Source organism: Salvelinus fontinalis, chromosome 34 (assembly GCF_029448725.1).
Source record: "Salvelinus fontinalis isolate EN_2023a chromosome 34, ASM2944872v1, whole genome shotgun sequence".
NCBI lineage: Eukaryota > Metazoa > Chordata > Actinopteri > Salmoniformes > Salmonidae > Salvelinus > Salvelinus fontinalis.
In genome coordinates, this window is record NC_074698.1 from 13,872,607 (window position 1) to 13,897,741 (window position 25,135).

Genomic DNA, 25,135 nt, shown 5'->3' on the forward strand with positions numbered 1-25,135 from the left:
TTTTTAAACTGTAAAAGTGCATCAACTGTATGCTAACTCAATCAATCAATCAATCAAGTTTATTTTATATAGCCCTTCGTACATCAGCTAATATCTCGAAGTGCTGTACAGAAACCCAGCCTAAAACCCCAAACAGCAAGCAATGCAGGTCTAGAAGCACGGTGGCTAGGAAAAACTCCCTAGAAAGGCCAAAACCTAGGAAGAAACCTAGAGAGGAACCAGGCTATGAGGGGTGGCCAGTCCTCTTCTGGCTGTGCCGGGTGGAGATTATAACAGAACATGGCCAAGATGTTCAAAATGTTCATAAATGACAAGCATGGTCAAATAATAATCAGGAATAAATGTCAGTTGGCTTTTCATAGCCGATAATTAAGAGTTGAAAACAGCAGGTCTGGGACAGGTAGGGGTTCCATAACCGCAGGCAGAACAGTTGAAACTGGGACAGCAGCAAGGCCAGGTGGACTGGGGACAGCAAGGAGTCATCATGCCCAGTAGTCCTGACGTATGGTCCTAGGGCTCAGGTCCTCCGAGAGAGAGAAAGAAGGAGAGAATTAGAGAGAGCATACTTAAATTCACACAGGACACTGGATAAGACAGGAGAAGTACTCCAGATATAACCAACTGGCCCTAGCCCCCCGACACAAACTACTGCAGCATAAATACTGGAGGCTGAGACAAGAGGGGTCAGGAGACACTGTGGCCCCATCCGATGATACCCCCGGACAGGGCCAAACAGGAAGGATATAACCCCACCCACTTTGCCAAAGCACAGCCCCCGCACCACTAGAGGGATATCTTCAGCCACCAACTTACAATCCTGAGACAAGGCCGAGTATAGCCCACAAAGATCTCCACCACAGCACAAACCAAGGGGGGAGCGCCAACCCAGACTATGTGCATAGTTTATTATAGAGAGCGCATGGGTTCATTATAGGGAGCTGATGACAACAACCTTACAGATAAGTACTAAACAAAAACATAAACTCAATCATTATGTATGTCTTACATTATTGGAACCACTTTGACAATTGTATGGAAATATTATATTTTACATTGCGTTATTAGAGTCCGTCGTAAGGATTCACAGAGATATACACTTGTACGCAGTTTTAACACCTGTCAGGACAAAAATAATAGACGCGTTTAAATTAGGGTTCCTGACGTCACCTGACAGCAACACATCTTTGTCAGTGAACAAAATGGCGTCCTATTGTATGACTGTCACTCGGCTTCGGGTAAGTAGAACTTACTTTATATTAGTAAATATATTCAACACTATGCATCGAGTGCAAATGTTCAGTTTAAAATTAATCACGAGATATTGCTGTCCACAACGATATAAAAAAAAAAAATCATCAATATTGTAAACAATCCATCTCAGCGGCTATGTCGTTTGGTCGCGATCTAGACTGTTAACGTTCCTAACCAGCGCTCCATGCAACGGCTACAAGTTAGTCTGGGAAGTGTACAATAACGCTTTATCTGTAATGCTGGTTTACAATACAATATGGTGTCGAAATGTAATACATTGGTAGCTTCAAATTGCACCAAATATCCAGTTGTGTGCAAGGTGGCTCAAGGTTACTGAAGTTAAGTGCGCACTTGTCTGGTTTCTACGCCTGATAACAGATTTAGTCAAATCAGTGTGTCGGACAATGCGGCACCAAATATTGAAATTTAACTCAACATGATATGATCTTATAAAAACCTAATGAAATTATCTGAATGGACACTGTCCAATAATGTTCTGCTACGTCTGGGAAAATATTTGACCAAGGGCCTGCTAATATGAGGTCGATTTATATTTGATTCGGCAAATTAACATTACTGATTTTTCTCAGTTGGTTGTGATATTCCATTTGCTTACATCTTTCCACTCTTGATAACTCATGTTAGACAGGCTGATTTACATCTTATTGAGGACGATTGGCTGTGTTGATGCAATGTTGAAAATCATAGCTAGGTTAGGCTACTTGAGCTGTCACAAAATTTGCTGTGCTAATGTGTAGGGATTAGGTGTCTCCTTTAGGGCTAAACACTAATTTACCCAACACTTAGGTTACTCATTCTAAACTTTAGGTGCTGTGTATTTTGGGAAAATGAGTGACAAGTAGCTGGCTGACAGATTTACTTAGTTAGTGTAATGCAATGATCTAGTCTTTACTTGATTAATCTTGCTGTCAGTCTCCATTGTGTCTGAGGTGATGGAACATGAAAGTCACATGGAGATCACGCATATTGTAGATTAGTCATTTTATGGTGTTCTTTAAGAAGAAAATATATATTGTGCTTTTGGACTCTTCAACCAGCATGAAAATCCATAATGTCTGTCTGTGCCTCTGTTGATAATGCCAACATGCTTACTTGAAATGATCCCCATAATAACAGAGCCTAACACTGAGTCAAGTGAAACTTTATCTTGTTCTCAGAGTATGAATTCTATATGTCTCTGTTTAAACTTTCTGGTCATTTGGCTATAGACTTGGTCGGGTGTATTCAACTCTTACCCTACAAGGTCTGGAACCTGCTGGTTTTCTGATCTACCTGATAATTAATTGCACCCACCTGGTACAGTAATGAGAACGCAGTGGAACTGGCTTTGAGGTCCAGAGTTGAGTTTGAGGAGACTAGGTCCTATGTTTGCAATGATTAGGAACTTTAAAGCCCTTGTATCCTCTTCCATGATGATGAACATGTTTCCAAGTTTGATGTATCATTACAAAAAATGTCCCCCCCCCCCTCCCCCTCCCTTTCTTTTAGCTTGTCCTTGGCGAAGGGGCAAGGCGTCTCCATGTTTCAGCAGCCTTCAACGCCAAGCCCAAGGTGGCCATGAGCCGCTTTGAGCCTGGCACCAGCATCAGCTATGAGAAGCTGCATGAGAACATCGACATTGTGCGCAAGAGGTCAGTAGTTGCCCTCACACCCAGCGCTCCTCAGTGTTCCTCTGTTAATAACCACTACTACTATGACATGCCCATTACAACTGCTCACTAAATCCTTTGACATGTTAGCGTGTTGACTTCTCATGTTCAGCAACACTGGTCACACCGGGCTAACTTTAGATTACAAAGCATTCCACCTAGTGAGTTAACCTTTTTTAAGTTGAATCCTAACCACACTGTCCTCCAATCCCCGCCCTCCTCTCACCTCAGGCTCAATCGCCCCCTCACCTTGTCGGAGAAGATTGTGTATGGTCACCTGGATGACCCTATGGGGCAGGACATTGCCAGGGGCCGCACTTACCTGCGTCTGCGTCCGGACCGTGTGGCCATGCAAGACGCCACGGCCCAGATGGCCATGCTACAGTTCATCAGCAGCGGCCTGCCCAAGGTGGCCGTGCCCTCAACCATCCACTGTGACCACCTGATTGAGGCGCAGATCGGAGGCGTCGAGGATCTAAAGAGGGCCAAGGTCAGTAGGGAGCAGAGGAAACTCAAGGGCCTGTCCAGATGTTTTTGGGCTGTCCAGCTGATTTCTGTTGACTGAGATTTAGGGTGTTCTACAGAGGGATCATCTTTTCCATGGTATCACAAGTTCCTAGGGGTAACCAATTTTTTTATTTTATTTAACTAGGCAAATCAGTTAAGAACAAATTCTTATTTACAATGACAGCCTAACATAAGTATTGCATTGGGGCCAAGATGACCCCAATGAGAGGGAATGTTGGTTAACTGCTACACACACACACACACACACACACACACACACACACACACACACACACACACACACACACACACACACACACACACACACACACGGCATCACATTATATTTTTAGACAAAGTGAAGCCCTGAGGAATATTTAGCATGGGTGACACTTATTACATCCAGTTGCACAGAGGTCAAATTGAGGAACAGGGATTAAAGGGGAATTAAGGTCTGCAGCCAAATATGTGCTGTGAGGGTTATATAAAGTGGACTACCAGCTGAAAATATATTCTCCTCAACTGACACCCCAACCTCTTCTCCCTGGTCCTTTTTAATCCAGGAAGTGAATCAGGAGGTTTACAACTTCCTGGCGACAGCTGGAGCCAAATATGGAGTTGGCTTCTGGAAACCAGGCTCTGGAATCATTCACCAGGTACTGGAACTATACTGGTATAATAAAGGATAACTGGTCAGATTGAGCTGCCATGAGACTAATTTGTATTTGAACAATATCCATTTCTGAAATTAGTCTCAACAACTAGATTAGAGCTCAGGAATACTGCTGTGAAACAAGTAGTAGAATGCATTGTTTGCTCATGAGATCAAACCTATTATACAATCAGATCTTGACGTTATTGAGATCAATACGTCAAATGATTGTTGTGCATTGGCTAACAGATTTCACTTAACCCTTGACAGATAATTCTAGAGAACTATGCCTACCCAGGAGTCCTGCTGATTGGCACAGACTCCCACACACCTAATGGGGGTGGCCTGGGCTCCATCTGCATCGGAGTGGGTGGCGCTGACGCTGTGGACGTTATGGCTGGTATCCCATGGGAGCTCAAGTGTCCCAATGTGAGCTGCTATGACAGTGAACCACCTCACTACATTCCCTTCACCCACTCATGTCTCTAACTCCTTCCTACATGTGTGTATGTATGTATGACCTTTCACAAATGTAGTAATTCCCTCCTACCGATCAGGTGATTGGAGTGAAGCTGACAGGTAGTCTATCGGGCTGGACTTCTCCCAAGGATGTTATCCTGAAGGTGGCTGGGATCCTGACAGTGAAGGGGGGCACTGGAGCCATCGTGGAGTACCATGGCCCAGGCGTCGACTCCATTTCCTGCACCGGTGAGGCCAAAAGATAGTAAGGTTTACCTGAACTAGTGAGTAAACTACTCTACGCTGTTTGTTTTAACACTGCTTGTTTCAGTTGAGTTTGTCCATTGGTTTGGTCTTGATTTGGTGCTAGTTTGCATAGAAACTTGATGTGACTTTTCCCACCTCCTGGTTGCAGGTATGGCAACTATCTGCAACATGGGAGCTGAAATTGGGGCCACCACCTCTGTTTTCCCCTACAACCACCGCATGAAGACTTACCTGAATAAGACTGGACGTGCAGGTTAGTACTCACAATAAGACATTACAGATTATTTTTATAGTCCGTTATTTCACAATGTGTTCCGTTTCAGTCTCGCAGCCACTGATACACATACAGCATAGTCCCTTAGCATTTTTGTATTCTCTTTTGGACTTTTTCCATCTACTTTCAGACATTGCTGCCCTGGCTGACGAGCATAAGGATGACTTGGTCCCTGACAAAGGCTGCGAGTACGACCAGGTCATTGAGATCAACTTGAGTGAGGTGAGTCCACTGTTATTAGGCTGACCTCCATTACCTGTATTTATAGAATATCTTCTCAAGAAATTATACGCATTGTCAATGCTAACTGTGTGTCTGTTTTCTGTCCCTGGCAGCTGAAGCCTCATATCAACGGGCCCTTCACTCCTGACCTGGCCCACCCAGTGTCTGAGATTGGTGCTGTGGCTGAAAAGAACGGCTGGCCCCTGGAGGTCAAAGTGGGTCAGTATCAGCACCAGCAGTCACACGGTATCTTTAACACTCCCTTAAAGTCTACATTTTGCTCTCTGTTAATATTCAAGGAAAGCCCTATAATAGGAAAGTACAGTAACATTTCATTATCATATTTGCAGGCATATTTACATGACTGTTAAAATCACCTGGATTCTCCTGTCTTTATTATTAACCTGATTTCTGGTGGTCCCAATAGGTCTGATTGGCAGCTGCACAAACTCCAGCTATGAGGACATGGGCCGTGCTGCTTCCCTGGCCAAGCAGGCCCTAGACAAAGGCCTGAAGTGCAAGGCTGCGTTCACCGTCACACCCGGTTCTGAGCAGATCCGTGCCACCATCGAGAGGGATGGCTTTGTGAGTTCAAACCTTTTTGGGAAAAAACTCCATTACCAAACTAGTTGCCCTCTTACTTGATTTGTAGGTACATTCTTGTTGGTTTTTTTTCTCCTTCAGTCTAAGATCCTGAGGGATGTGGGTGGAGTGGTCCTTGCTAACGCTTGTGGACCCTGCATTGGCCAGTGGGACAGGAAAGATGTGAAGAAGGGGGAGAAGAACACTATCGTCACTTCCTACAACAGGAACTTCACTTCCAGAAATGATGCTAACCCTGCCACTCATGCGTTCGTCACATCCCCTGAGGTACCAATAATTACAACACACACACACACTACTTATATTATGACATCCACACTATGTCCCCCTGTAACTGCCTTGATAACCGTCTCTCTTCCTATACAGATTGTCACAGCCTTGGCCATCGCTGGTACCCTGAAGTTTGATCCTGAGACTGACTACCTCACTGCTGCCAATGGTGAGAAATTCAAGTTGGAGCCACCCAATGGCGATGAGCTGCCTGCCCTTGACTTTGACCCCGGCCAGGACACCTACCAACACCCCCCTGCCGAGAGCGGCTCCGTTATGGTGGACGTCAGCCCCACCAGCACCCGCCTGCAGCTGCTGGAGCCCTTTGACAAGTGGAATGGCAAGGACCTTGAGGACCTGCAAGTGCTGATCAAGGTGAGAGGTGTATGTCAAGACAGCTATATGATGAGGAAGGCCTCTTCTCATTGTTTGGCTGAGTTCTATCCTCCACCAAGGACCATGGTTGGAATTGAAAGGCCTTCAACGGTGGCATTATAATGATTAAATACTTAGAAACCACAGAGTTGGCAGAAGTTTGATCAGGCATGTGGTGCCACATTTGGATTGCCATTTACCCTACAGTCTCTTTTCTTCCTTCCTGTTCCGCAGGTGAAAGGCAAGTGCACCACAGACCACATCAGCGCCGCCGGCCCCTGGCTCAAGTTTCGCGGTCACCTCGACAACATCTCCAACAACATGCTCATCGGAGCAATCAACATCGAGAACGACGCGGTCAACAAGATCAAGAACCGTCTGACGGGAGAGTACGGGGGCGTGCCTGACGTGGCTCGCCACTACAAGGTGTGACAGACAGTAACTGTCAGGAGAGAACCTGTTGGGCTGTCCCAGAATGACAATATTTAAATTAGAATCTGATTTTAAGAAATATTCTCTCTCTGCTCCCGCCAGGCTAACGGTCTGTCGTGGGTGGTTGTGGGGGATGACAACTACGGGGAGGGCTCGAGCAGAGAGCACGCAGCCCTGGAGCCCAGACACCTGGGAGGCAGGGTCATCCTCGTCAAGAGCTTCGCCAGGATCCACGGTACGCTTAGAGGTTATATGTGGAGTCACCAAGAGAGAGGAGAGGGTATAGGGGTGTGGTGGGGCATGTGGGTGGGTAGCATGAGAGGAAAAGCTTTTGGTGGGAACCTGCTCAATCTGAGACTGTGCTGAGACGGAGCTCATGTAGCTATCATGAGACCCATTGCACAAAAGGGGAAACGTGGTTAGAAACAAGATCACCCACACACTTTGAATGTACACATTGTTCTCTATGACCTTGACTTGGCATGTAATGGATCTGCCCCGCTGTGGTAGAAGGCCTCTCTGTTTACACAATGGAGCTCGATACGAGCCAATTCCCAAAGCTCCCTCTTGTTCCCCACTTTCTTTTTTTCTGTCTTATTTTCAATCTTTTCTCCTCATTGCCATTCTGTCCTCTTCTCAGAGACTAACCTGAAGAAGCAGGGCATGCTGCCCTTGACCTTTGCCGACCCCACCGACTATGACAAAATCCGCCCCGATGACAAGATCTCCATCACAGGCCTCGCAACCTTTGCCCCCGGAAAGGTGAGAGTCATTTACCATTCAGCCACCCAAATTACCGCCATCCATATAATGGGGATGGGACTTGGTAGTATGTGTATTTTACACGGATGCCTTACAGGCCAGCTGTCTTTCTCCTCTAGCCCCTTAAGGGAGTGGTGAAGCACGGTGACGGCAGCCAGGAAATCATCACCCTGAACCACACCTTCAACGAGAACCAGGTTGAGTGGTTCCACGCCGGCAGCGCCCTCAACAGGATGAAGGAGCTTCAGTAACTGAAGGGGTTCAGAGGGGCGGAGGAGCACAGAGGCAGACCTGGAGATACTGAGGGGGAGGGGCTGCACAGAGGTGGGAAATGGGCGGAGGCAGCCTGCATAGCGTAAACACACACCCCATGCTGCTGTACAGATGAAATGCTTGCGCACACATACAGGATTACTGTCAAAGCTCTCCCCACAGACAGGTAGAGCTGTATACGCACACACAAGCTCTGACATAACACACACAAGAACCCTTGTCTTTGTTTCAGCATAGCATTTAAGTGTTCCCGTTCTAGGCAGCACTGCTCTTGTTGGCAGTCCTCCATTTGTGTAATCACGTTTGTCACGCTTCTTGCTATTGACTGTAGTGCTGCAGTATTCAATTCACTCTTACCTCACAAACACACTGCTAGCTCTCCATATCTGGTCTGTAGCTTGAATCCTGCTCACGTTCCTTTCCCTGTCTTAGTTGTTGTGTTAAGCTGTGTACCTGGACCTCCACTTGTTTCCTCCAATACAGACAGAGCTGGTTAACACAGTTGTACATTTTAATTCACTGAATGTATCCCTCTCATTCCCAGGATTTCCAACTCTTGTTAGTTCACTATTGCTGCTGGTAAAGATTAATGTGAATATTTGTTTAGGTAAGTCCACCATAGTTCTAGTGGGCCTCAGGAGCTGCAGATTATTTTCTGTGACTGCCCTGAATTGATCCGTTTTAGTCATTTGATTAGACAGCAAGTCGCTTAACCTGGTTACCCAGGCCGAGTAACTGTTCACATAGTAGACTAAAGGCATCAATGTAACCATTAGATTATGTGGCCCCAGAACCAGGTTGTAGTGACAAGGACAATCCTTCTACAGAGTGTAGTGTAATCATATACTTTTTTTTGGTAGGGTTTTCCTTTTCCGGCGTTTCTCTTGACCCAAAATCAATTTTAACCCACGGAATTTGGTGTACCGTTTGTCACTCCTTTGCATTCCACACGTTAACTCTCAACCGCTGCTTTCTTCACGTGCTCTATTTGTTTCTACTTGAGGGCTATTGCATGAAAGGATATTAGATCCTAGCAGCCCTTTTCTGTGTGTCTCTGTAGGTGGGAGTAAAATGCTACATACTGCTGTGTTGTACTAGTCTTGCCATTACTTTCCATGTGCGTGTCCATATATGTTAGCTAGCTAATCAGACCATTGCCTGTCCATATATGTTAGCTAGCTAATCAGACGATTGCCTGTCCATATCCCTGTCTGGCTTTGTGCTGCTCCTCTGTCCTTGCTAATTCCAAGGCTCCACGCACAGCTTGAGGGACCTCCTCTTACAAAATGAACACACAATCTTGTGTCCAGACGGCTGTACACTAGCGCTATATGTAGTAGTATTGTAGACACTCATCCACGCTTTCACTTATGCATCGCAAATGCTGCACTCCATAGCATCTTAAAGCAAGGGTGTGATTTTAATTTGAAATAACGGAATACGACAAATGTAATTTGAGAAATGTATACCATTATCTGATTCAGGTTATTACATTTGGCTAACACTCTTGCCATTTTGTATCTACATTTTGCCACTTAAATGGTACATTGTGTGTTTTGAGGATATTGCAGCTAAGTCTTATAAAGTGTGACTGTTTAAGTTGGCTTTGGGGGGCCATGACCACCTATTTGTTGTCTTCTCGTCACTAAGTACTAATTTACTTTAAAGTAAGTTATAATCAAAGTATTCATGACAATAGTTTGGAGATTGGACTGGCCACTTCCATTAAATCCATTGGTCATGGTGCCAAGATGAATAGTGTTGCTATCAAATCAACATTTGTTTTCATGTCAGTTTATTTTGCTTATCAATGATGAACTGAAGAGCAAACTGTCTCAGTTTTTGTAGATGCAGTAGGGTGTAATGAAAGTAGAAAGCAATGCCTATTTTTGTCCACTAGCATATGGTCTTCATTGACAATCTATTCAGATGAATAGCAATGGCTCTGTTAAACCCAAATGTATTTAAAGGAACTTGGTTTGGGCCTGTGTGTAAATCATGTAATATAGAGGTGTACATATGCACTATGTAAAATGGAGAGGGTGGGCAGTAGCTGCCTGGTTGAATGCAGAGCCTTTTGTTCTCTGATAAACCCACTGTAACAAACAAATCATTTAATCTCTCATCAAGTATCTTTTATTAAACTGAAGCCTAAAATAGTTTATCCATTTCCCCCCTCCCCAATCTAAGGGTTTCACAACTAGTCAAACCAATAAACAGGTGGTTGGAGGTTTTAAATGAAAGGTCAATTATTGTTGAAGCATTAAAGTAGGGTTGTACTGTACGTCTCAATGTTTCTCACTCTTGGACCTGTGCTGTACAGTGGTCCGTCTTTGTATGTTGCACACTGGTGTGCAACCAGGTGAATGTTGGAGTTGTCAATGTAAAGGGAGAGACTGGTCAGGTGAGACGTGCCTAGGTTTTGTTTTAAAGTTATTTGATGCAGATGAAGGAACCCCTGATTTGAAACAGGATTGGCTCCAGATCATGCAACTTTAACCCATGTATGCGGTTTAGAGACCATTAACCAACTTGTTATACACTGTCATAATCAATACTAATTTGTCATTTGCTCAACCTTAACTTTGCTAACACGTTGCTGATGAATTCTCTCTGATCTGTCTGCTGAAGTTAATCACCAAAGATGCCTCATGAAAATGCCCCATTTACATACTAAAACAAACAAGTGTTGTTACAAAGGTTTGCCATTCTGTTTAATTTCTTCATGTCAATGAACCCCATGTTTGAGTATGAAGATGACCAGTGTAATGCCAGCAGCATTTAAGTTTGTCAATTGTGTGGCTTTTAATAAAGAAATTCTTAAATTCACAAGTATTTAATGCAGTCTCTAAATGGAACTGTTCCTTTGTACATTGTAATTCATAAGGATAACAGCCACCCATGAAGCAGGCTGCTTATACTGTGATGTAATATACAATATGTTGATCCCTGGTTCAAATCTGTGAGTTTCTGAAATGCTACTGTAACGTGACAAAGCAAATGCTTAGCTCATTTTAAGTTGTCTTCAGTAAATCCAAAACCTGAACTGCTTTGTTTTATTGGCCTAGCTATTTCTTTTCCATTTTGAAACACTGTCAATGACTGACTTCATAAGTCCTTTTTTTTCAAATTTTTTTTTTTTCAGTCCATGACTAGGCTTAACCTGTGTCTGGGTTTTTCCATTACAGCACCATTGTGTTGCCAGTGACTATGTTAATGTAGGCTCTAGTGTTATGTTTTTGGAGAAGGGCTGTGGAATTGGAAACAAGTCTGAGCCTTTTTGGTAAAACACTGAGGTAAGTCACTAGTGGAAATGTGCAATTATGGTGCTTTTCGAATGAGACTTACCCCCACACTAGAGATCTTCACGGGTCCTAAAAGTTGGACCCAGACCCAAGGCCAATTACCCCTTTTTTCTCCCCAATTTTGTGAAATCCAATTGCTAGTTAGTCTTGTCCCATCGCTGCAACTCCCCTACGGACTCGGGAGAGGTGAAGGTCGAGAGCCATGCATCCTCTGAAACACGACCTTGCCAAATCTCACTGCTTCTTGACACACTGCACGCTTAACTCGGAAGCCAGCCGCACCAATGTGTCAGAGGAAACACCGTCCAGCTGGCGACCGAAGTCAGCTTACAGGCACCTGGCCCGCCGCAAGGAGTTGCTAGAGTGCGATGGGATAAGGAAATCCCGGCTGGCCAAACCCTCCTCTAACCCGATGCAGTGCCTTAAACCGCTGCACAACTTGGGAGGCTCAAACACATTTTTTAAAGGGTGAACCTCCCGAATGGACACGAGAACAATCAAATCCGGGCCCGATGACAACCAGACCTAGAGCCAAATTTTGGGTTTGGTCGAACCCATGAAGATCTCTACCCCCCACACCAGTGGGTTGCCAGTGTTTTATGTTAAATGTAAGCTCCAGTGTAATTGTATTTCCTTCAGGAGTGAGACACTAAAGACGGAGCGAGCAGAATCAACAACCACTGCGTCATTCAAGACAGTTGATTTGTGAGAAGGTGCTGAAGTTCACAGTTAGCCAGTGTTATGTAAATGCCAGCTGAAATGTATACATGGCTTGGCACCAAATCAGGCCAGGTCCGCCAGAGCCATGGCTCAATGAGACTTGGTGCCGTCTGCGTAGATGGAAACAGACAAGTTTGAGTCTTTTGGTATACAACCAGGGTAAATCCTCAAGGGAATCTCACTATTCATGTGTTTGTATTCTGTTAAAAAAATGTTTTTTAAAATGTAAGTATTTCCCAGGTACATCATTCAGAGGAAACTGCAAGACAGCATGACTGAGTGCAAGGACAAATACTGTGTATCTCAACAGTATTAAGTGGCTTCCTTTCAGTGTGTCCTTTTCTACACTATGTTGAAGAACTGGGCAAGTGAGAACAAATGTATGAGTTCTCAGATCAGTAGACCAGATAAGGAAAGGAGACCAGAGGAGGAAGCCAAGAACTTTGACGAACAAAATACTAAAATAAAATTGCTGAAAAAAGCGTTCTGTGCCTTTAAGATTGCGACCTGCCGTAAACGGTCACGATAATGTAGTAAATCAATAACACGTGTAAAAAATATTTTATGAAGCTAGCGACACCAAGATGGGGATTTTGGTGTCAATTTATCTATGATACCAGTATTTATTCAAACTAATAAGATGGTGATCCTTGCAGTTGAAGATACATTGTCCGAACTTAAATAATTTGAGTAGTTTAAAGGATTGCAAGGAAAGGTAGGTAACGTTAACCGTTTCAGGACCGTGATGCTGTGTTAGCTAGCTAGAGAGATAACGTTATGTTTCTTGATGAAATTGTTATACATTACTAGCTACATTGTTTCATTACACTGTAACAATGGAATTTAATATAAGGTATCTAGCTAGCTGGTAAATGTACCTGTGCTATAGCACTTTAACACATGGCAGACTTACTGTCATACCACCCTGTCTGAAAGGTATTTTTCTGTGATTTCATAGCTACTGTATATTGTTTCTTGTTTTTCCTCGGACCAGAATTATGTTCGTGGCAGTGGAGATGGTTGACACTGTCAGAATCCCCCCATGGAATTTCCAGCGGCAGTTCAATGAAGCCATAGCCGAAGAACTCAACAAGAAATTGGCCAATAAGGTGAGAGGATGCAGTACCAAAGATACTGTATCCAACTCCCCTATTCATCAGTGGACAGAGGTCCTGTATATTGTCAGCTGGGTTAATCTTTTATTGTTTGCTTTGTTTAGCCTAACACAATTGTGACATTGTAGTCTTGTTAACTTATCTGCTTTATTTATGTTTGGCTGTTCTTTACCTGCATCGCCACAGGTGGTTTACCAGGTTGGCCTCTGTATCTGTTTGTATGACATCACAAAACTGGAGGATTCCTACATATTTCCAGGTGATGGAGCTTCCCACACCAAAGGTAAGGAAATTACAATTTGCGACAGATTTTGATGCGAATATTTAAAAGTCAGCATAAAAATATTATGCACATTTTCCCAGCAGAGGTGGGTTTCCATCAAACGAACTTGTTGCAGATAAAAAGCTGTGTGATGACAGGGCACATAAAAAGCCCTTTTGTGCTTACATTTCTTTGTACTGAATAAAAAATGGAAGTTCAATGTTTCCATTGCATTTTAAACTCGACCGATGGTTTTGTCACAAACTGTTACAACAAATAGTAAACGTGCTCAGTCTGGTTTTTGCACATGCTCTCTAGACAACAGTTCACTTATAAAGTTGACAGAGTAGGTTATATGATGAGATGTGGATAAGCGTGAGATCATTTTTATTTGATAAAGCCAAAACACCGATCATGTCAATCCTCGATATTTATTTATTGGACATTTGCAAGCTTACAGTGTACTTAAAAGCCCAATACAGCCATTTTGTATCTTAATATCAAATCATTTCACCAGGCAGGCCAAAACTCCATCCCACCAAAACAGGCTGAAATTTCAGGCGCTCTTTTCAAACAGTGCTTACAATAAGAGGGCATTATCATTATTTTCAGTTTCATGGTGTTATTCCAACCTCATAGTGCGTAAATACAGTTGAAGTTGGAAGTTTACATACACCCTAGTCAAATACATTTAAACTCAGTTTTTCACAATTCCTGACATTTAATCCTAGTAAAAAAGCCCTGTCTTAGGTCTGTTAGGATCACCACTTTCATTTTAAGAATGTGGAATGTCAGAATAATAGTAGAGAGGGATTTATTTCAGCTTTTATTTCTTTCATCACATTCCCAGTGGGTCAGAAGTTTACATACACTCAATTAGTATTTGGTAGCTTTGCCTTTAAATTGTTTAACTTGGGTCAAATGTTTCGGGTAGCCTTCCACAAGCTTCCCACAATAAATTGGGTGAATTTTGGCCCATTCCTCCTGACAGAGCTGGTGTAACTGAGTCAGGTTTGTAGACCTCCTTGCTCTCACACGCTTTTTCAGTTCTGCCCACAAATTGTCTATAGGATTGAGGTCAGGGCTTTGTGATGGCCAGTCCAATACCTTGACTTTGTTGTCCTTAAGCCATTTTGCCACAACTTTGGAAGTATGCTTGGGGTCATTGTCCATTTGAAAGACCCATTTATGACCAAGCTTTAACTTCCTGACTGATGTCTTGAGATGTTGCTTCAATATATCCACATAATTTTCCTTCCTCATGATGCCATTTATTTTGTGAAGTGCACTAGACCCTCCTGCAGCAAAGCATCCCCACAACATGATGCTGCCGGGGGTGCAAGCCTCCCCCTTTTTCCTCCAAACATAACGATGGTCATTATGGCCAAATAGTTCTATTTTAGTTTCATCAGACCAGAAGACATTTCTCCAAAAAGTACGATATTTGTCTCCATGTGCAGTTACAAACCGTAGTCTGGCTTTTTTATGACGGTTTTGGAGCAGTGGCTTCTTCCTTGCTGAGCGTCCTTTCAGGATATGTCGATATAGGACTCGTTTTACTGTGGATATAGATACTTATGTACCTGTTTCCTCCAGCATCTTCACAGGGTCCTTTGCTGTGGTTTTGGGATTGATTTGCACTTTTTGCACCAAAGTATGTGCATTTATTTTTTATTTTATTTCACATTTATTTTACCAGGTAGGCAAGTTGAGAACAAGTTCATTTACAATTGTGACAGTTACAGTTACACATGGAGTAAAACAAACATAATACAGTAGAAAAATAAGTCTATATAAAATGTGAGCAAATGAGGTGAGATAAGGGAGGTAAAGGCAAAAAAAGGCCATGGTAGCGAAGTAAATACAATATAGCAAGTAAAACACTTGAATGGTAGATTTGCAGTGGAAGAATGTGCAAAGTAGAAACAGAAATAATGGGGTGCAAAGGAGCTAAATAAATAAATAAATGCAGTAGTGGAAGGGGTAGTTGTTTGGGCTAAATTATAGATGGGCTATGTACAGGTGCAGTAATCTGTGAGCTGCTCTGACAGCTGGTGCTTAAAGCTAGTGAGGGAGATAAGTGTTTCCAGTTTCAGAGATTTTTGTTGTTCGCTCCAGTCATTGGCAGCAGAGAACTGGAAGGAGAGGCGGCCAAAGTAGGAATTGGCTTTGGGGGTGACCAGAGAGATATATATATATACCTGCTGGAGCGCGTGCTACAGGTGGGTGCTGCTATGGTGACCAGCGAGCTGAGATAAAGGGGGACTTTACCTAGCAGGGTCTTGTAGATGACCTGGAGCCAGTGGGTTTGGCGATGAGTATGAAGTGAGGGCCAGCCAACGAGAACGTACAGGTCGCAGTGGTGGGTAGTATATGGGGCTTTGGTGACAAAACGGATGGCACTGTGATAAACTGCATCCAATTTATTGAGTAGGGTATTGGAGGGTATTTTGTAAATGACATCGCCGAAGTCGAGAATCGGTAGGATGGTCAGTTTTACGAGGGTATGTTTGGCAGCATGAGTGAAGGATGTTTTGTTTGAGAAATAGGAAGCCAATTCTAGATTTAACGTTGGATTGGAGATGTTTGATGTGAGTCTGGAAGGAGAGTTCATCTCTAGGAGACAGAACGCGTCTCCTTCCTGAGCAGTATGACGGCTGCGTGGTCCCATGGTGTTTATACTTGCGTACTATTGTTTGTACAGATGAACGTGGCACCTTCAGGCGTTTGGAAATTGCTCCCAAGGATCAACCAGACTTGTGGATGTCTACAATTTTTTTCTGAGGTCTTGGCTGATTTCTTTTGATTTTCCCATGATGTCAAGCAAAGAGGCACTGAGTTTGAAGGTAGGCCTTGAAATACATCCACAGGTACACCTCCAATTGAATCAAATGATGTCAATTAGCCTATCAGAAGCTTCTAAAGCCATGACATCATTTTTGGGACTTTTCCAAGCGGTTTAAAGGCACAGTCAACTTAGTGTATGTAAACTTCTGACCCAATGTAATTGTGATACAGTGAATTATAAGTTAAATAATCTGTATGTAAGCAATTGTTGGAAATATTACTTGTGTCATGCACAAAGTACGGTAGATGTCCTAACCGACTTGCCAAAACTAGTTTGTTAACAAGAAATTTGTGGAGTGGTTGAAAAATGAGTTTTAATGACTCCAACCTAAGTGTATGTAAACTTCTGATATCAACTGTATATATAAAACACAGGAAAATCATTGTTTTGACCACCATCATTGTTTATTTAATCTTCCTATAAACTCTTCATGCTTTTCCATGGCATGGTGGTAGTAGGCTGCGACGTAAAATATAATTGCGTGAATTCAAGTTAACCTCGACATGATGGTTATTATATCAATAGTTGCGGCGTTTCGACCATGATTATTGCATAATCTTTCACAGGCAAGAAAATTGTCCACCCTTGTCTAGTGTATTTTGTGTTGACATTTTGCCCTCAAATGTGCTGTTTCCATCAGGCCTGCTGTGAGTTAATTTTTTTATGTGTAATTCATCTGCATGAAATGGTTGGATGGAAACCTGCTTAATGTCGCTGATAGGCCTACATGTTTCATATGAATATTGATTTGCAGGTAACAAGTGAATACATTGTTTTAGGATTGAGCCCACAAATGTATTCACTTGTTACCTGTAAATCAATATTCATGCAATAATTGTGGTCAAAATGGTGCAAAATAATACAAATAAAATAAAAACGTCACTGGTCCAATGAATGTGTTTATTTTCAAACGCTCTGCATAGAATTATTACTTTGTGTTATCTAAGGTAGAAAAAATACAGGTTAAGACGAAGTAATAATTACATGCAGAGCATTCGAAAATAAACACATTCATTGGACCAGTGACTTTAAAAAATATATATATATTTCACCTTTTATTTAACTAGGCAAGTCAGTTAAGAACAAATTCTTATTTACATTGACGGCCTAGAAACATTGTGTTAACTGCGTTGTTCAGGGGCAGAACGACAGATTTTTACCTTGTCAGCTCGGGGACTCGATCTAGCAACCTTTCGGTTACTAGCTAGGTGTCAGAAGCAGCAGGTTCACCATCCTTTCTCCCCTGCCTCTGGAATGGTTGCAGTCTGGGAGAATGTTGGACTACCTAGCTAACATTTTTTGATCCTGTTTGTTTGATCCTGATCTTATTTCAAATGCTCACACTGATGTTTTCCAATTGTCGAACAAATAATGGCTTATTACCAACGCGGTATTGTAAACACGTTGTGGTCGATGTGTGTGATTGTTTGCAGACTTTTTCCCCCCAGCTTTGACCGTGCTACTGACTGTAGTTGTGGTGCTTGGCTTGCGCATGCAAATTTAGTTCACACAACATTCTATAATAGAATTTTATTTGACACGTCAAATTAAAAGCTTAATTGATGCGTATCTTTTTTTGAAATGCAAAGACCCAAACGGCATTCCACATGTTATATAAGTAGCTCCACCTTGCCCTCTGATAGGTTAGGTGTAACTTTCACCGTATTGCACCATGTTACTATCAGATCTACACAAGTGCCTGGAGGTCACTGCCTAGGAGTTGTTTCTGGGCAGGGATTTTCTCTTAGGACTGACTGTCCATTTTGATGTGACCTTATCTTTTCCCTACTCTGTTAGTCCACTTCAGGTATGTTGTGTTCCACCCTTTCTTGGATGAGATTCTTGTTGGAAAGATCAAGTACTGCAGTCAAGAAGGAGTACATGGTGAGAGAAACACCTCATCTTTCCCCCCACCTTCCAGTTTTCTCCCCACCCATCTGAATGTTAAGTCCTAATAGCCTATATGACTCAGTGCAACAGCATTGTCCATAACGCATATACCTATGTCTATTCTGGACTAATAGGCCTCGTTGTGTGAAAATAAGAACAATTGAACATGCTGTGATTTGCTGATACACTAATTTGGGTCAGATGCTTTTTATACTCTGGCGTCACAGCCCCAGAGGAGTCTGTACACACTGCAGTGGTTTTCCTACCGACCCGGTCTCTCTCTCAATGTATAAAGTGGATCAACAGGAAGAATGTCTCAGTATGAAGTATAACATTGTGGCAGTCTGTAGAGATTTGTTCACACTGCCATATTTTGTTTCACAGTCAGCCTAGGATTCTTTGATGACATCGTCATTCCCCCAGAGTCCCTACAGCAGCCTGCAAAATTGTATCCTGCCCAGTGATGTGTGTTTGTGTATTTCTTACCAATGTGTGCATTTGACAATTTGTTGCTTAAAGCTGAGTTGCAGTAGATGGCTCTGGAATACAATTGTGTAAATGTTAATTAAACTCCTCATGTTGATAGCTATCTCATAGACATTTTAGTTTACCTGTAAAAGCTACTGAAAATAAAGCAATCTAGCAAGCGCTCCTTGACTGCTGCCTCAGCGATGAAGCGGAGCAGGTGTGGGTGTGGGAGTATGAGACGGACGAAGGGGCCCATGACCTCTACATGGACCAAGGTGAGGACATCCGCTTCCGGGTCACAGATGAAGTCTTCCTGGACACGTCGCCCACAGGCCCTTCTGCCGCAGCAACCGACACCCCTGCAGCTCCAGGAGCAGAGGAGGGTGGCCAGAAGAAAGAGGCCCCTTACACACTGCTAGTAAGAAGGCGCTCACTGATAGAACAGACTTATTTCACACTACAAAAGATTGAATTACTATTGTTGTGAATTTAATAATTTCAAGTATCCATTTACAGTATATGTGATTGAGTTAAATGGTACCGGTAAACTCACTCAAAATGTCCAGTGAGCAAGTATGGAATGTTTGATCAGGCGTATAATTCATTGGCTGAATTCTCCTGATGACCTGGATGAAATGATGTGATCTTTCCTTAACCCATAGGAAGTCCCACCCAGTTGACTACTTCAACATTTTGAAAGTCATCAATGGTGCTGCCCAGGCTAAAACAAGCTTTGGGGCACTGGAGCTGTCTATTTTAGTCTATGGTGATGTTACTGCAGAATTGGTACCATTTGGGTAGTGCAACTGGTTAGTACTTTGTCAAGTAGGGCGGTCACTTGTGCTTGCGAAGCAAAGGACCACTCGTTCGAGAAGGCAAAACTGTTAGCAGCATAGTGATGTCCTTCACATAGGTGTACTTTTGGTTTTGCATCATACATCTGTATTACAAATGACTGTTTTAAGGTATTTTTCAATACTATAAGTCAGTAATTAATTCCACCCCTTCCCTCCCTGCCTTTCTTGTGTATCAGGGTACCATTAGCGAGCCAGGCTTGGGCCTCCTGTCCTGGTGGAACAGCTAGCGAAAGGAGAGACCATTACAGTAGAGCAAACAGGGGAGACAGCTGTCAAGTATTCATCCCACCTGCTGGACATACACCTTCTTTTTGGACTCTTCTCAGTCACTCCTCCCAGGTTGTGACTTTAACACTGGAGAAACAGGACTCTGTGAAGTGTCCACAAGGCTAATAGACACAGAACTTTGGGCTCAAGTAGAGGAGCCAGGATTCCCATAATAGGAATGGCAGACCCAAGGACAAGGGACCAGTAGCAAGGATTTCTAATAGAGCACACAGGCCGGGGACCTGGAGAACTGCCTCACTTGCAAAGGTGTAGATCCACTTCCCCCTGTATATTGTAAATACTACCACCATAACTGTTAACGTACCAGCAGTTACACCCGGTGCACATGACCGTAAGAAAGACTGACTAAAGGGCCCCAATTGGCCTATTTAGTGTCACCATGTAGTCTGTGAGTGTTCAGTTGAACAAATAATGGAGTGAGCCTAAATATACCATTGTGTGTTGTCTTTTTGACCAGTATAGTGTTTCATCAGTGATAATTTTTGTTTGCATGATTTTGAGTTGGGTTATTTAAGTAATAACGCCCAAGGAGGTGATGGTATATGGCCAATATACCACGGATCTCAGGCATGACGCATCGCAGAGTATTGGCCATTTTTCACAAAGCCCTGAGGTTTTTTATTGGTATTATAAACTGGTTACCAATGTAATTAGAGCAGTAAAAATACATGTTTTGTCATAGCTGTGGTATATCAGCCATATACCACAGATGTCAGCCAATCAGCATTCAGGGCTCGAACCACCCAGTTTATAATTGTGTATAGGACATGTATCCCAAAAATATCATACAATTACTGTCCTTGGGAAGGGTTGTTGTGAACCCACAAGCACTACACCTCACTGTAATTTGTGTATTTTCAGAGTTGGTCCTCTGAAGCCGTTTTTGATGAAGCGTAGAAGCCATATTCTTCCAGCCTAAATGAATGTATCATATTCTGATCTTGATTTTGGTTATTTTTACTTACACCATTTCATGAAGGAATACATCAGTATGGTTTACAATACGAACACGTACTTGTTTAATGTAATAACTGCTTTGACGCGTATGGGCATAGCAGTCTTGTTATGCCAACAAATTTGTCGGCAAACACACATCACAAACATCACGCCCATTCTCCCGGCTACGGTGTAATCTCAGCCAGCGGCAGCTGCGCAGTTTCAACAACACACCGCAAATTCCGCGCGACTACGCGTATTTACTGTTATTTATTTAATGTTATATAATAGTAACTGACAAGGCACACACCGTCCTCTACCGACAAAACGGACTCTAGCAATGCAGTAAGTAGACCGATGTTTAAAAAACAAAACAAATTATTGTACAAATATTCAAGTACGGGTATGCCAGCTATTGTTTGGATTGTAGAAAATCTGTATCGCCTATTCATTAACGTGTGACAGCCTTTTTGACCAAAGTATAGGCTAAAGGAAATGTATGATAATGACAACTATTGGCTATAGAATACCTTTGACGAGGCTACTCATCCTCTCATCCCTATAGCGTCTCTGTTTGCGCGCTCCGACTTTTCGAATGTTGTGGAAATTAGAAAAAGTCGGATGATATGCGTGTTTATTACATAATAATTTGGCAATGCAAACTGGTCATTCATTTAGCCCGAAATGCACGCCTCCGCAACATGACGAATCATACAATGTTATGAATGTCTCACGTAGAGGGATTTTTCTTGTGATATTTAGACACGTTGAGCCGAGTCAATTGACTATTTCAGATATTTAATTCTGATGTAGCCCAGAGAAGTATCCAGAGAGATAGACTTAACTGTTTCTCTCTTTTAATTTTAACTTTATAAAAACGGTGTTACAATGTTGGTGTTACAATGTAGCAGCCCTAATGTTTTGGTTTGCAGTCATTATCCAACGCTTTCCCGTATTGCATGCTGACGTCAGAAACACACAGCTAGCGTTTTGCCAGCAGCTCTGTCGACGGCGTTCTCAACATTCGAGCTGTCAGAGCTGTCTGTTTTACTGTAACCTTGATGATGCAGGCAGAGCGAAAGAATGTAACCATCTTAAACCATGCAAAGCCATCTTGGCCTTGGAGTGTGTGCTGTGTCCTATCTTATTGCGTGCACATGCCATCAATATGCACCACCATGTCTTGGCACACAATGGCTGCTTTATTAAAAAATATATATATATATTTAACCTTTATTTAACTGCTTTTGTTGCAGCAATTCCTAAAGCTGTGCTCCTCTTGAGCTTGAAGGACTTGATACATAATGTAAACAACAGTCATATATCTAAGTTGAGCCTGTTATTGTTTGTGGGCAGACTTAGGAATGGTTGGCAGTTGAAATGTATGGCATTTGAAAGTAAAAATTGTCTGTAATGAATTGAAAGGCTGCCAGTGTCATTTTTGGTTAAACATTGCCACTAGGCTGATACTCTTAACCAGGGTAGTCTGACTAAATGGCTCCATAAGTGTCCAGTAATGTAAATCCAAACATCCATCTTAATATGAAGCTGTTATGAATGATGCATAATGTTCTCTGCAGTAGGGATAAACTTCATGAAATCTGTCTTTGTTTCAGTTGTTCCTTTTGGTTCAACTTTCTTCATTAAGAAACTTGCTGAAACAAACTGACAAATGTGTACTCAATAGCAAGATATATTAAAGCAGAGACAGTGAGCAGACTAACATAACTGGAGTGTCAGCATCAGGCCAGGTGGTGAAGAACCAGAAGAGTGGTAAGAAGAGCGACCTGGCCCGAGCCTCAGCCATGACAGACCCCAGCCTGACGTCCCCCTCAGAGGCCCCTCTGCGCTCCCCCCGGGCTGCACCCATTTCCCTCTCCTTCCCCTTCTTGAGGGAGGGCAGCCGTGTGTGGGAAAGGGGAGCGCCACCCCAGCCCCGGTCACTGCCCAGCCCACTGCCCACCAAACGCAACCGCACCTATTCAGCGTAAGCAACTAGATATGCTGCTCATGAATGCGTTTCTGTATTAGAATTGGTTTGATAGTGCATGTTTATTATCGTTCACTTATATGACGTTTATATATACATTCCTTAACTTCTTAGAGAATAACTTTCCACAAGCAGTAGCAGAAGGGATATGGTGTGTTGATGTAATGTTTTGTTGAGAGTGGACATGATGCTCTCTCCCCTGTCTCTCTTCAGCACGGTGCGGGCCACCTCAGGGCCAGCGTTTAAGGGCGTGTGCAAGAGCTTCTGCAGGTCACAAGGTCATGGCTTCATCCGCCCCACCAATGGCGGAGATGACATCTTTGTTCACATCTCTGAGTGAGTGGCCTTCATCACTACAGCAGCCTTCTTTAGCTTGGCAAATTTCTAAAATGAACAGAATGCCCTGTTTTTTTTTTAAATATTCTGTTCACAGCTTTCTATCTCAGAGCAGCAATGGAACATCAATGTTCAGTGTCAGATAAAATGTGTCAAAGTTCAGAGCAGGAACTGACTGCATATTCATATTGTGCAGTAAATGAACATCTAAACCATTAATTCAATCTATTTCAGTATCGAGGGCGAGTATGTCCCAGTAGAAGGAGATGAGGTCACATACAAAGTCTCCCGGATCCCACCCAAAAACCTGAAGATCCAGGCCGTGGAGGTGAAGATAGTTCATCTGAACCCAGGGACGAAGCATGAGACCTGGTCTGGCCAGATCATCAGCCAGCTAGACGAGAGCTAGGCTTCAGCGCTGGCCTGTTTATTTACACTTGGCTACAGGGAGGGCTAGGGTGGGAAGTTGAGGGGTCTGGCTAGGGCAGGCAGGGACGGCCAACTGGTGCTGGAGAGTCTGTCTAAATCAGGTGTGCTAGAGCTGGGCTGGAACAAAACCCTAGATACACTGACTGGCTCCTCAGGACACAAGTTGGCCATCCGTGAACTAGGACGTGGTTAGTACAGACTGGATTGATAAGTCATAAAAGCCAAGGGAGGAGAATATGTTCAACCTGAAGGTACTGGAAGTGGGTGAGGGGACTGAGCGGAGTGGTGGAGGAAATAGAATGAGAAATCCGACACCATTTTGAGGAGAAGCATTACTATTGGTGTCAAATCAAAATGAGGTTGGAGAGAAAATAACTGATGAAGGTTTAGAGGTACAGAATCGGAAACGTCTGATTGAGAGAGCAATCGAGAAGGGAGGGAGAGATGGGCGTAAGACAAAATCAAAAGCTTGGACGAATAATTTATATTTTACTGTGAATGGAAAAGCCACTATTAATATGTTCTCGAGGTACACAACCATCTTTGTATTTTTGCCTTTTATTAATACATATTTATTTGATCATTTTATTTCGATTTTTTTGTATCCGTTAGTTTTGAAGTTACTGGGTTTAAGTTTTGGGAATTGTAGTCAAACGAATGCACTTAAAAACTTGAACTTCCATTCTGAAATACTGCCGAACCGACTACAACTCCTATTAGGCTTTATCATGTGGCAATTTGTAGTCCTGTTTGCAAATTGTAACCTCAGCACAGCTCCCACCTGACAGATTGAGGTTATAGGCCCTGGCCAGCAGAGCCCATAAACCACACAGCCCATGAACCACACAGCCCATAAATTACACAGCCCATAAACCACACAGCCCATGAATCACACAGCCCATGAACCACACAGCCCATGAATCACACAGCCCATAAACCATACAGCCCATGAATCACACAGCCCATAAACCACACAGCCTATGAACCACACAGCCCATGAATCACACAGCCCATAAACCATACAGCCCATAAACCATACCGCCCATAAACCACACAGCCCATGAATCACACAGCCCATAAACCACACAGCCTATGAACCACACAGCCCATGAATCACACAGCCCATAAACCATACAGCCCATAAACCATACCGCCCATAAACCACACAGCCCATGAATCACACAGCCCATAAACCACACAGCCCATGAACCACACAGCCCATAAACCATACAGCCCATGAATCACACAGCCCATAAACCACACAGCCTATGAACCACACAGCCCATGAATCACACAGCCCATAAACCATACAGCCCATAAACCATACAGCCCATGAATCACACAGCCCATAAACCACACAGCCTATGAACCACACAGCCCATGAATCACACAGCCCATAAACCATACAGCCCATGAATCACACAGCCCATAAACCATACAGCCCATGAACCACATAGCCAGTGAGGAGTAGAATAGCACTACTAATCTAGATGACACTACTCTATGTCTAGATATACTGTATGAGATTGATATCTGAATATATAGACTATTGGTTAAATGACTATGCCTAGATTGTGTACTGGATAGATTGTTAGATAGATAGGTCTATGAGTAAGCAGCTCATACATAATGTATTTGCTGTGATTGTAAACTCTTTACCCAAGTGATTGTATT

General features: G+C 43.0%; 3 protein-coding genes across 5 annotated transcripts; all 3 read left to right on the plus strand.

Annotated features, from left to right (window-relative positions):
• The first annotated feature begins 698 nt into the window (after window positions 1–698).
• LOC129833197 (aconitate hydratase, mitochondrial-like) lies at window positions 699–10,849 on the plus strand. The gene is made up of 16 exons (XM_055897595.1): window positions 699–1,235; window positions 2,761–2,903; window positions 3,153–3,411; window positions 3,992–4,084; window positions 4,351–4,509; window positions 4,638–4,788; window positions 4,955–5,059; window positions 5,211–5,302; window positions 5,416–5,521; window positions 5,730–5,887; window positions 5,987–6,172; window positions 6,272–6,550; window positions 6,785–6,976; window positions 7,085–7,217; window positions 7,623–7,744; window positions 7,864–10,849. The coding sequence occupies exons 1-16, from the start codon at window positions 1,200–1,202 to the stop codon at window positions 7,993–7,995; spliced, it is 2,346 nt and encodes a 781-aa protein (XP_055753570.1). The 5' UTR covers window positions 699–1,199; the 3' UTR covers window positions 7,996–10,849.
• Window positions 10,850–12,558: 1,709 nt separating this feature from the next.
• LOC129833198 (DNA-directed RNA polymerase III subunit RPC8-like) lies at window positions 12,559–22,124 on the plus strand. 2 transcript variants are annotated; one of them, XM_055897596.1, is made up of 7 exons: window positions 12,559–12,757; window positions 13,037–13,151; window positions 13,344–13,440; window positions 18,065–18,151; window positions 18,542–18,605; window positions 18,827–19,043; window positions 19,659–22,124. In XM_055897596.1, exons 2-7 carry the CDS (start codon window positions 13,041–13,043, stop codon window positions 19,707–19,709), a joined length of 627 nt encoding a protein of 208 aa, XP_055753571.1. In that variant the 5' UTR covers window positions 12,559–12,757; window positions 13,037–13,040; the 3' UTR covers window positions 19,710–22,124. The 2 variants fall into 2 exon arrangements, with proteins under 2 accessions (XP_055753571.1, XP_055753572.1); XM_055897597.1 differs by lacking the exon at window positions 18,065–18,151.
• Window positions 20,961–24,219, plus strand: LOC129833199 (cold shock domain-containing protein C2-like). 2 transcript variants are annotated; one of them, XM_055897600.1, is made up of 4 exons: window positions 20,961–21,051; window positions 22,447–22,693; window positions 22,910–23,032; window positions 23,267–24,219. In XM_055897600.1, exons 2-4 carry the CDS (start codon window positions 22,512–22,514, stop codon window positions 23,439–23,441), a joined length of 480 nt encoding a protein of 159 aa, XP_055753575.1. In that variant the 5' UTR covers window positions 20,961–21,051; window positions 22,447–22,511; the 3' UTR covers window positions 23,442–24,219. The 2 variants fall into 2 exon arrangements, with proteins under 2 accessions (XP_055753575.1, XP_055753574.1); XM_055897599.1 differs by having other exon boundaries at window positions 20,962–21,051; window positions 22,409–22,693.
• Window positions 24,220–25,135: the final 916 nt, after the last annotated feature.

What these genes read in the sequence shown, in the direction of transcription:
- LOC129833197 (XM_055897595.1), top strand. Translation starts at nt 1,200, where the DNA reads ATGGCGTCCTATTGTATGACTGTCACTCGGCTTCGG. An exon ending in GCTCTGGAATCATTCACCAG is followed by an intron (nt 4,085 to 4,350) that starts GTACTGGAACTA and finishes AACCCTTGACAG; the next exon opens with ATAATTCTAGAGAACTATGC. An exon ending in TTGAGATCAACTTGAGTGAG is followed by an intron (nt 5,303 to 5,415) that starts GTGAGTCCACTG and finishes TGTCCCTGGCAG; the next exon opens with CTGAAGCCTCATATCAACGG.
- LOC129833198 (XM_055897596.1), top strand. Translation starts at nt 13,041, where the DNA reads ATGTTCGTGGCAGTGGAGATGGTTGACACTGTCAGAATCCCCCCATGG. An exon ending in ACAAGAAATTGGCCAATAAG is followed by an intron (nt 13,152 to 13,343) that starts GTGAGAGGATGC and finishes GCATCGCCACAG; the next exon opens with GTGGTTTACCAGGTTGGCCT. An exon ending in AGGCCCCTTACACACTGCTA is followed by an intron (nt 19,044 to 19,658) that starts GTAAGAAGGCGC and finishes CTTGTGTATCAG; the next exon opens with GGTACCATTAGCGAGCCAGG.
- LOC129833199 (XM_055897599.1), top strand. An exon ending in CGCAACCGCACCTATTCAGC is followed by an intron (nt 22,694 to 22,909) that starts GTAAGCAACTAG and finishes GTCTCTCTTCAG; the next exon opens with CACGGTGCGGGCCACCTCAG. An exon ending in ATCTTTGTTCACATCTCTGA is followed by an intron (nt 23,033 to 23,266) that starts GTGAGTGGCCTT and finishes AATCTATTTCAG; the next exon opens with TATCGAGGGCGAGTATGTCC.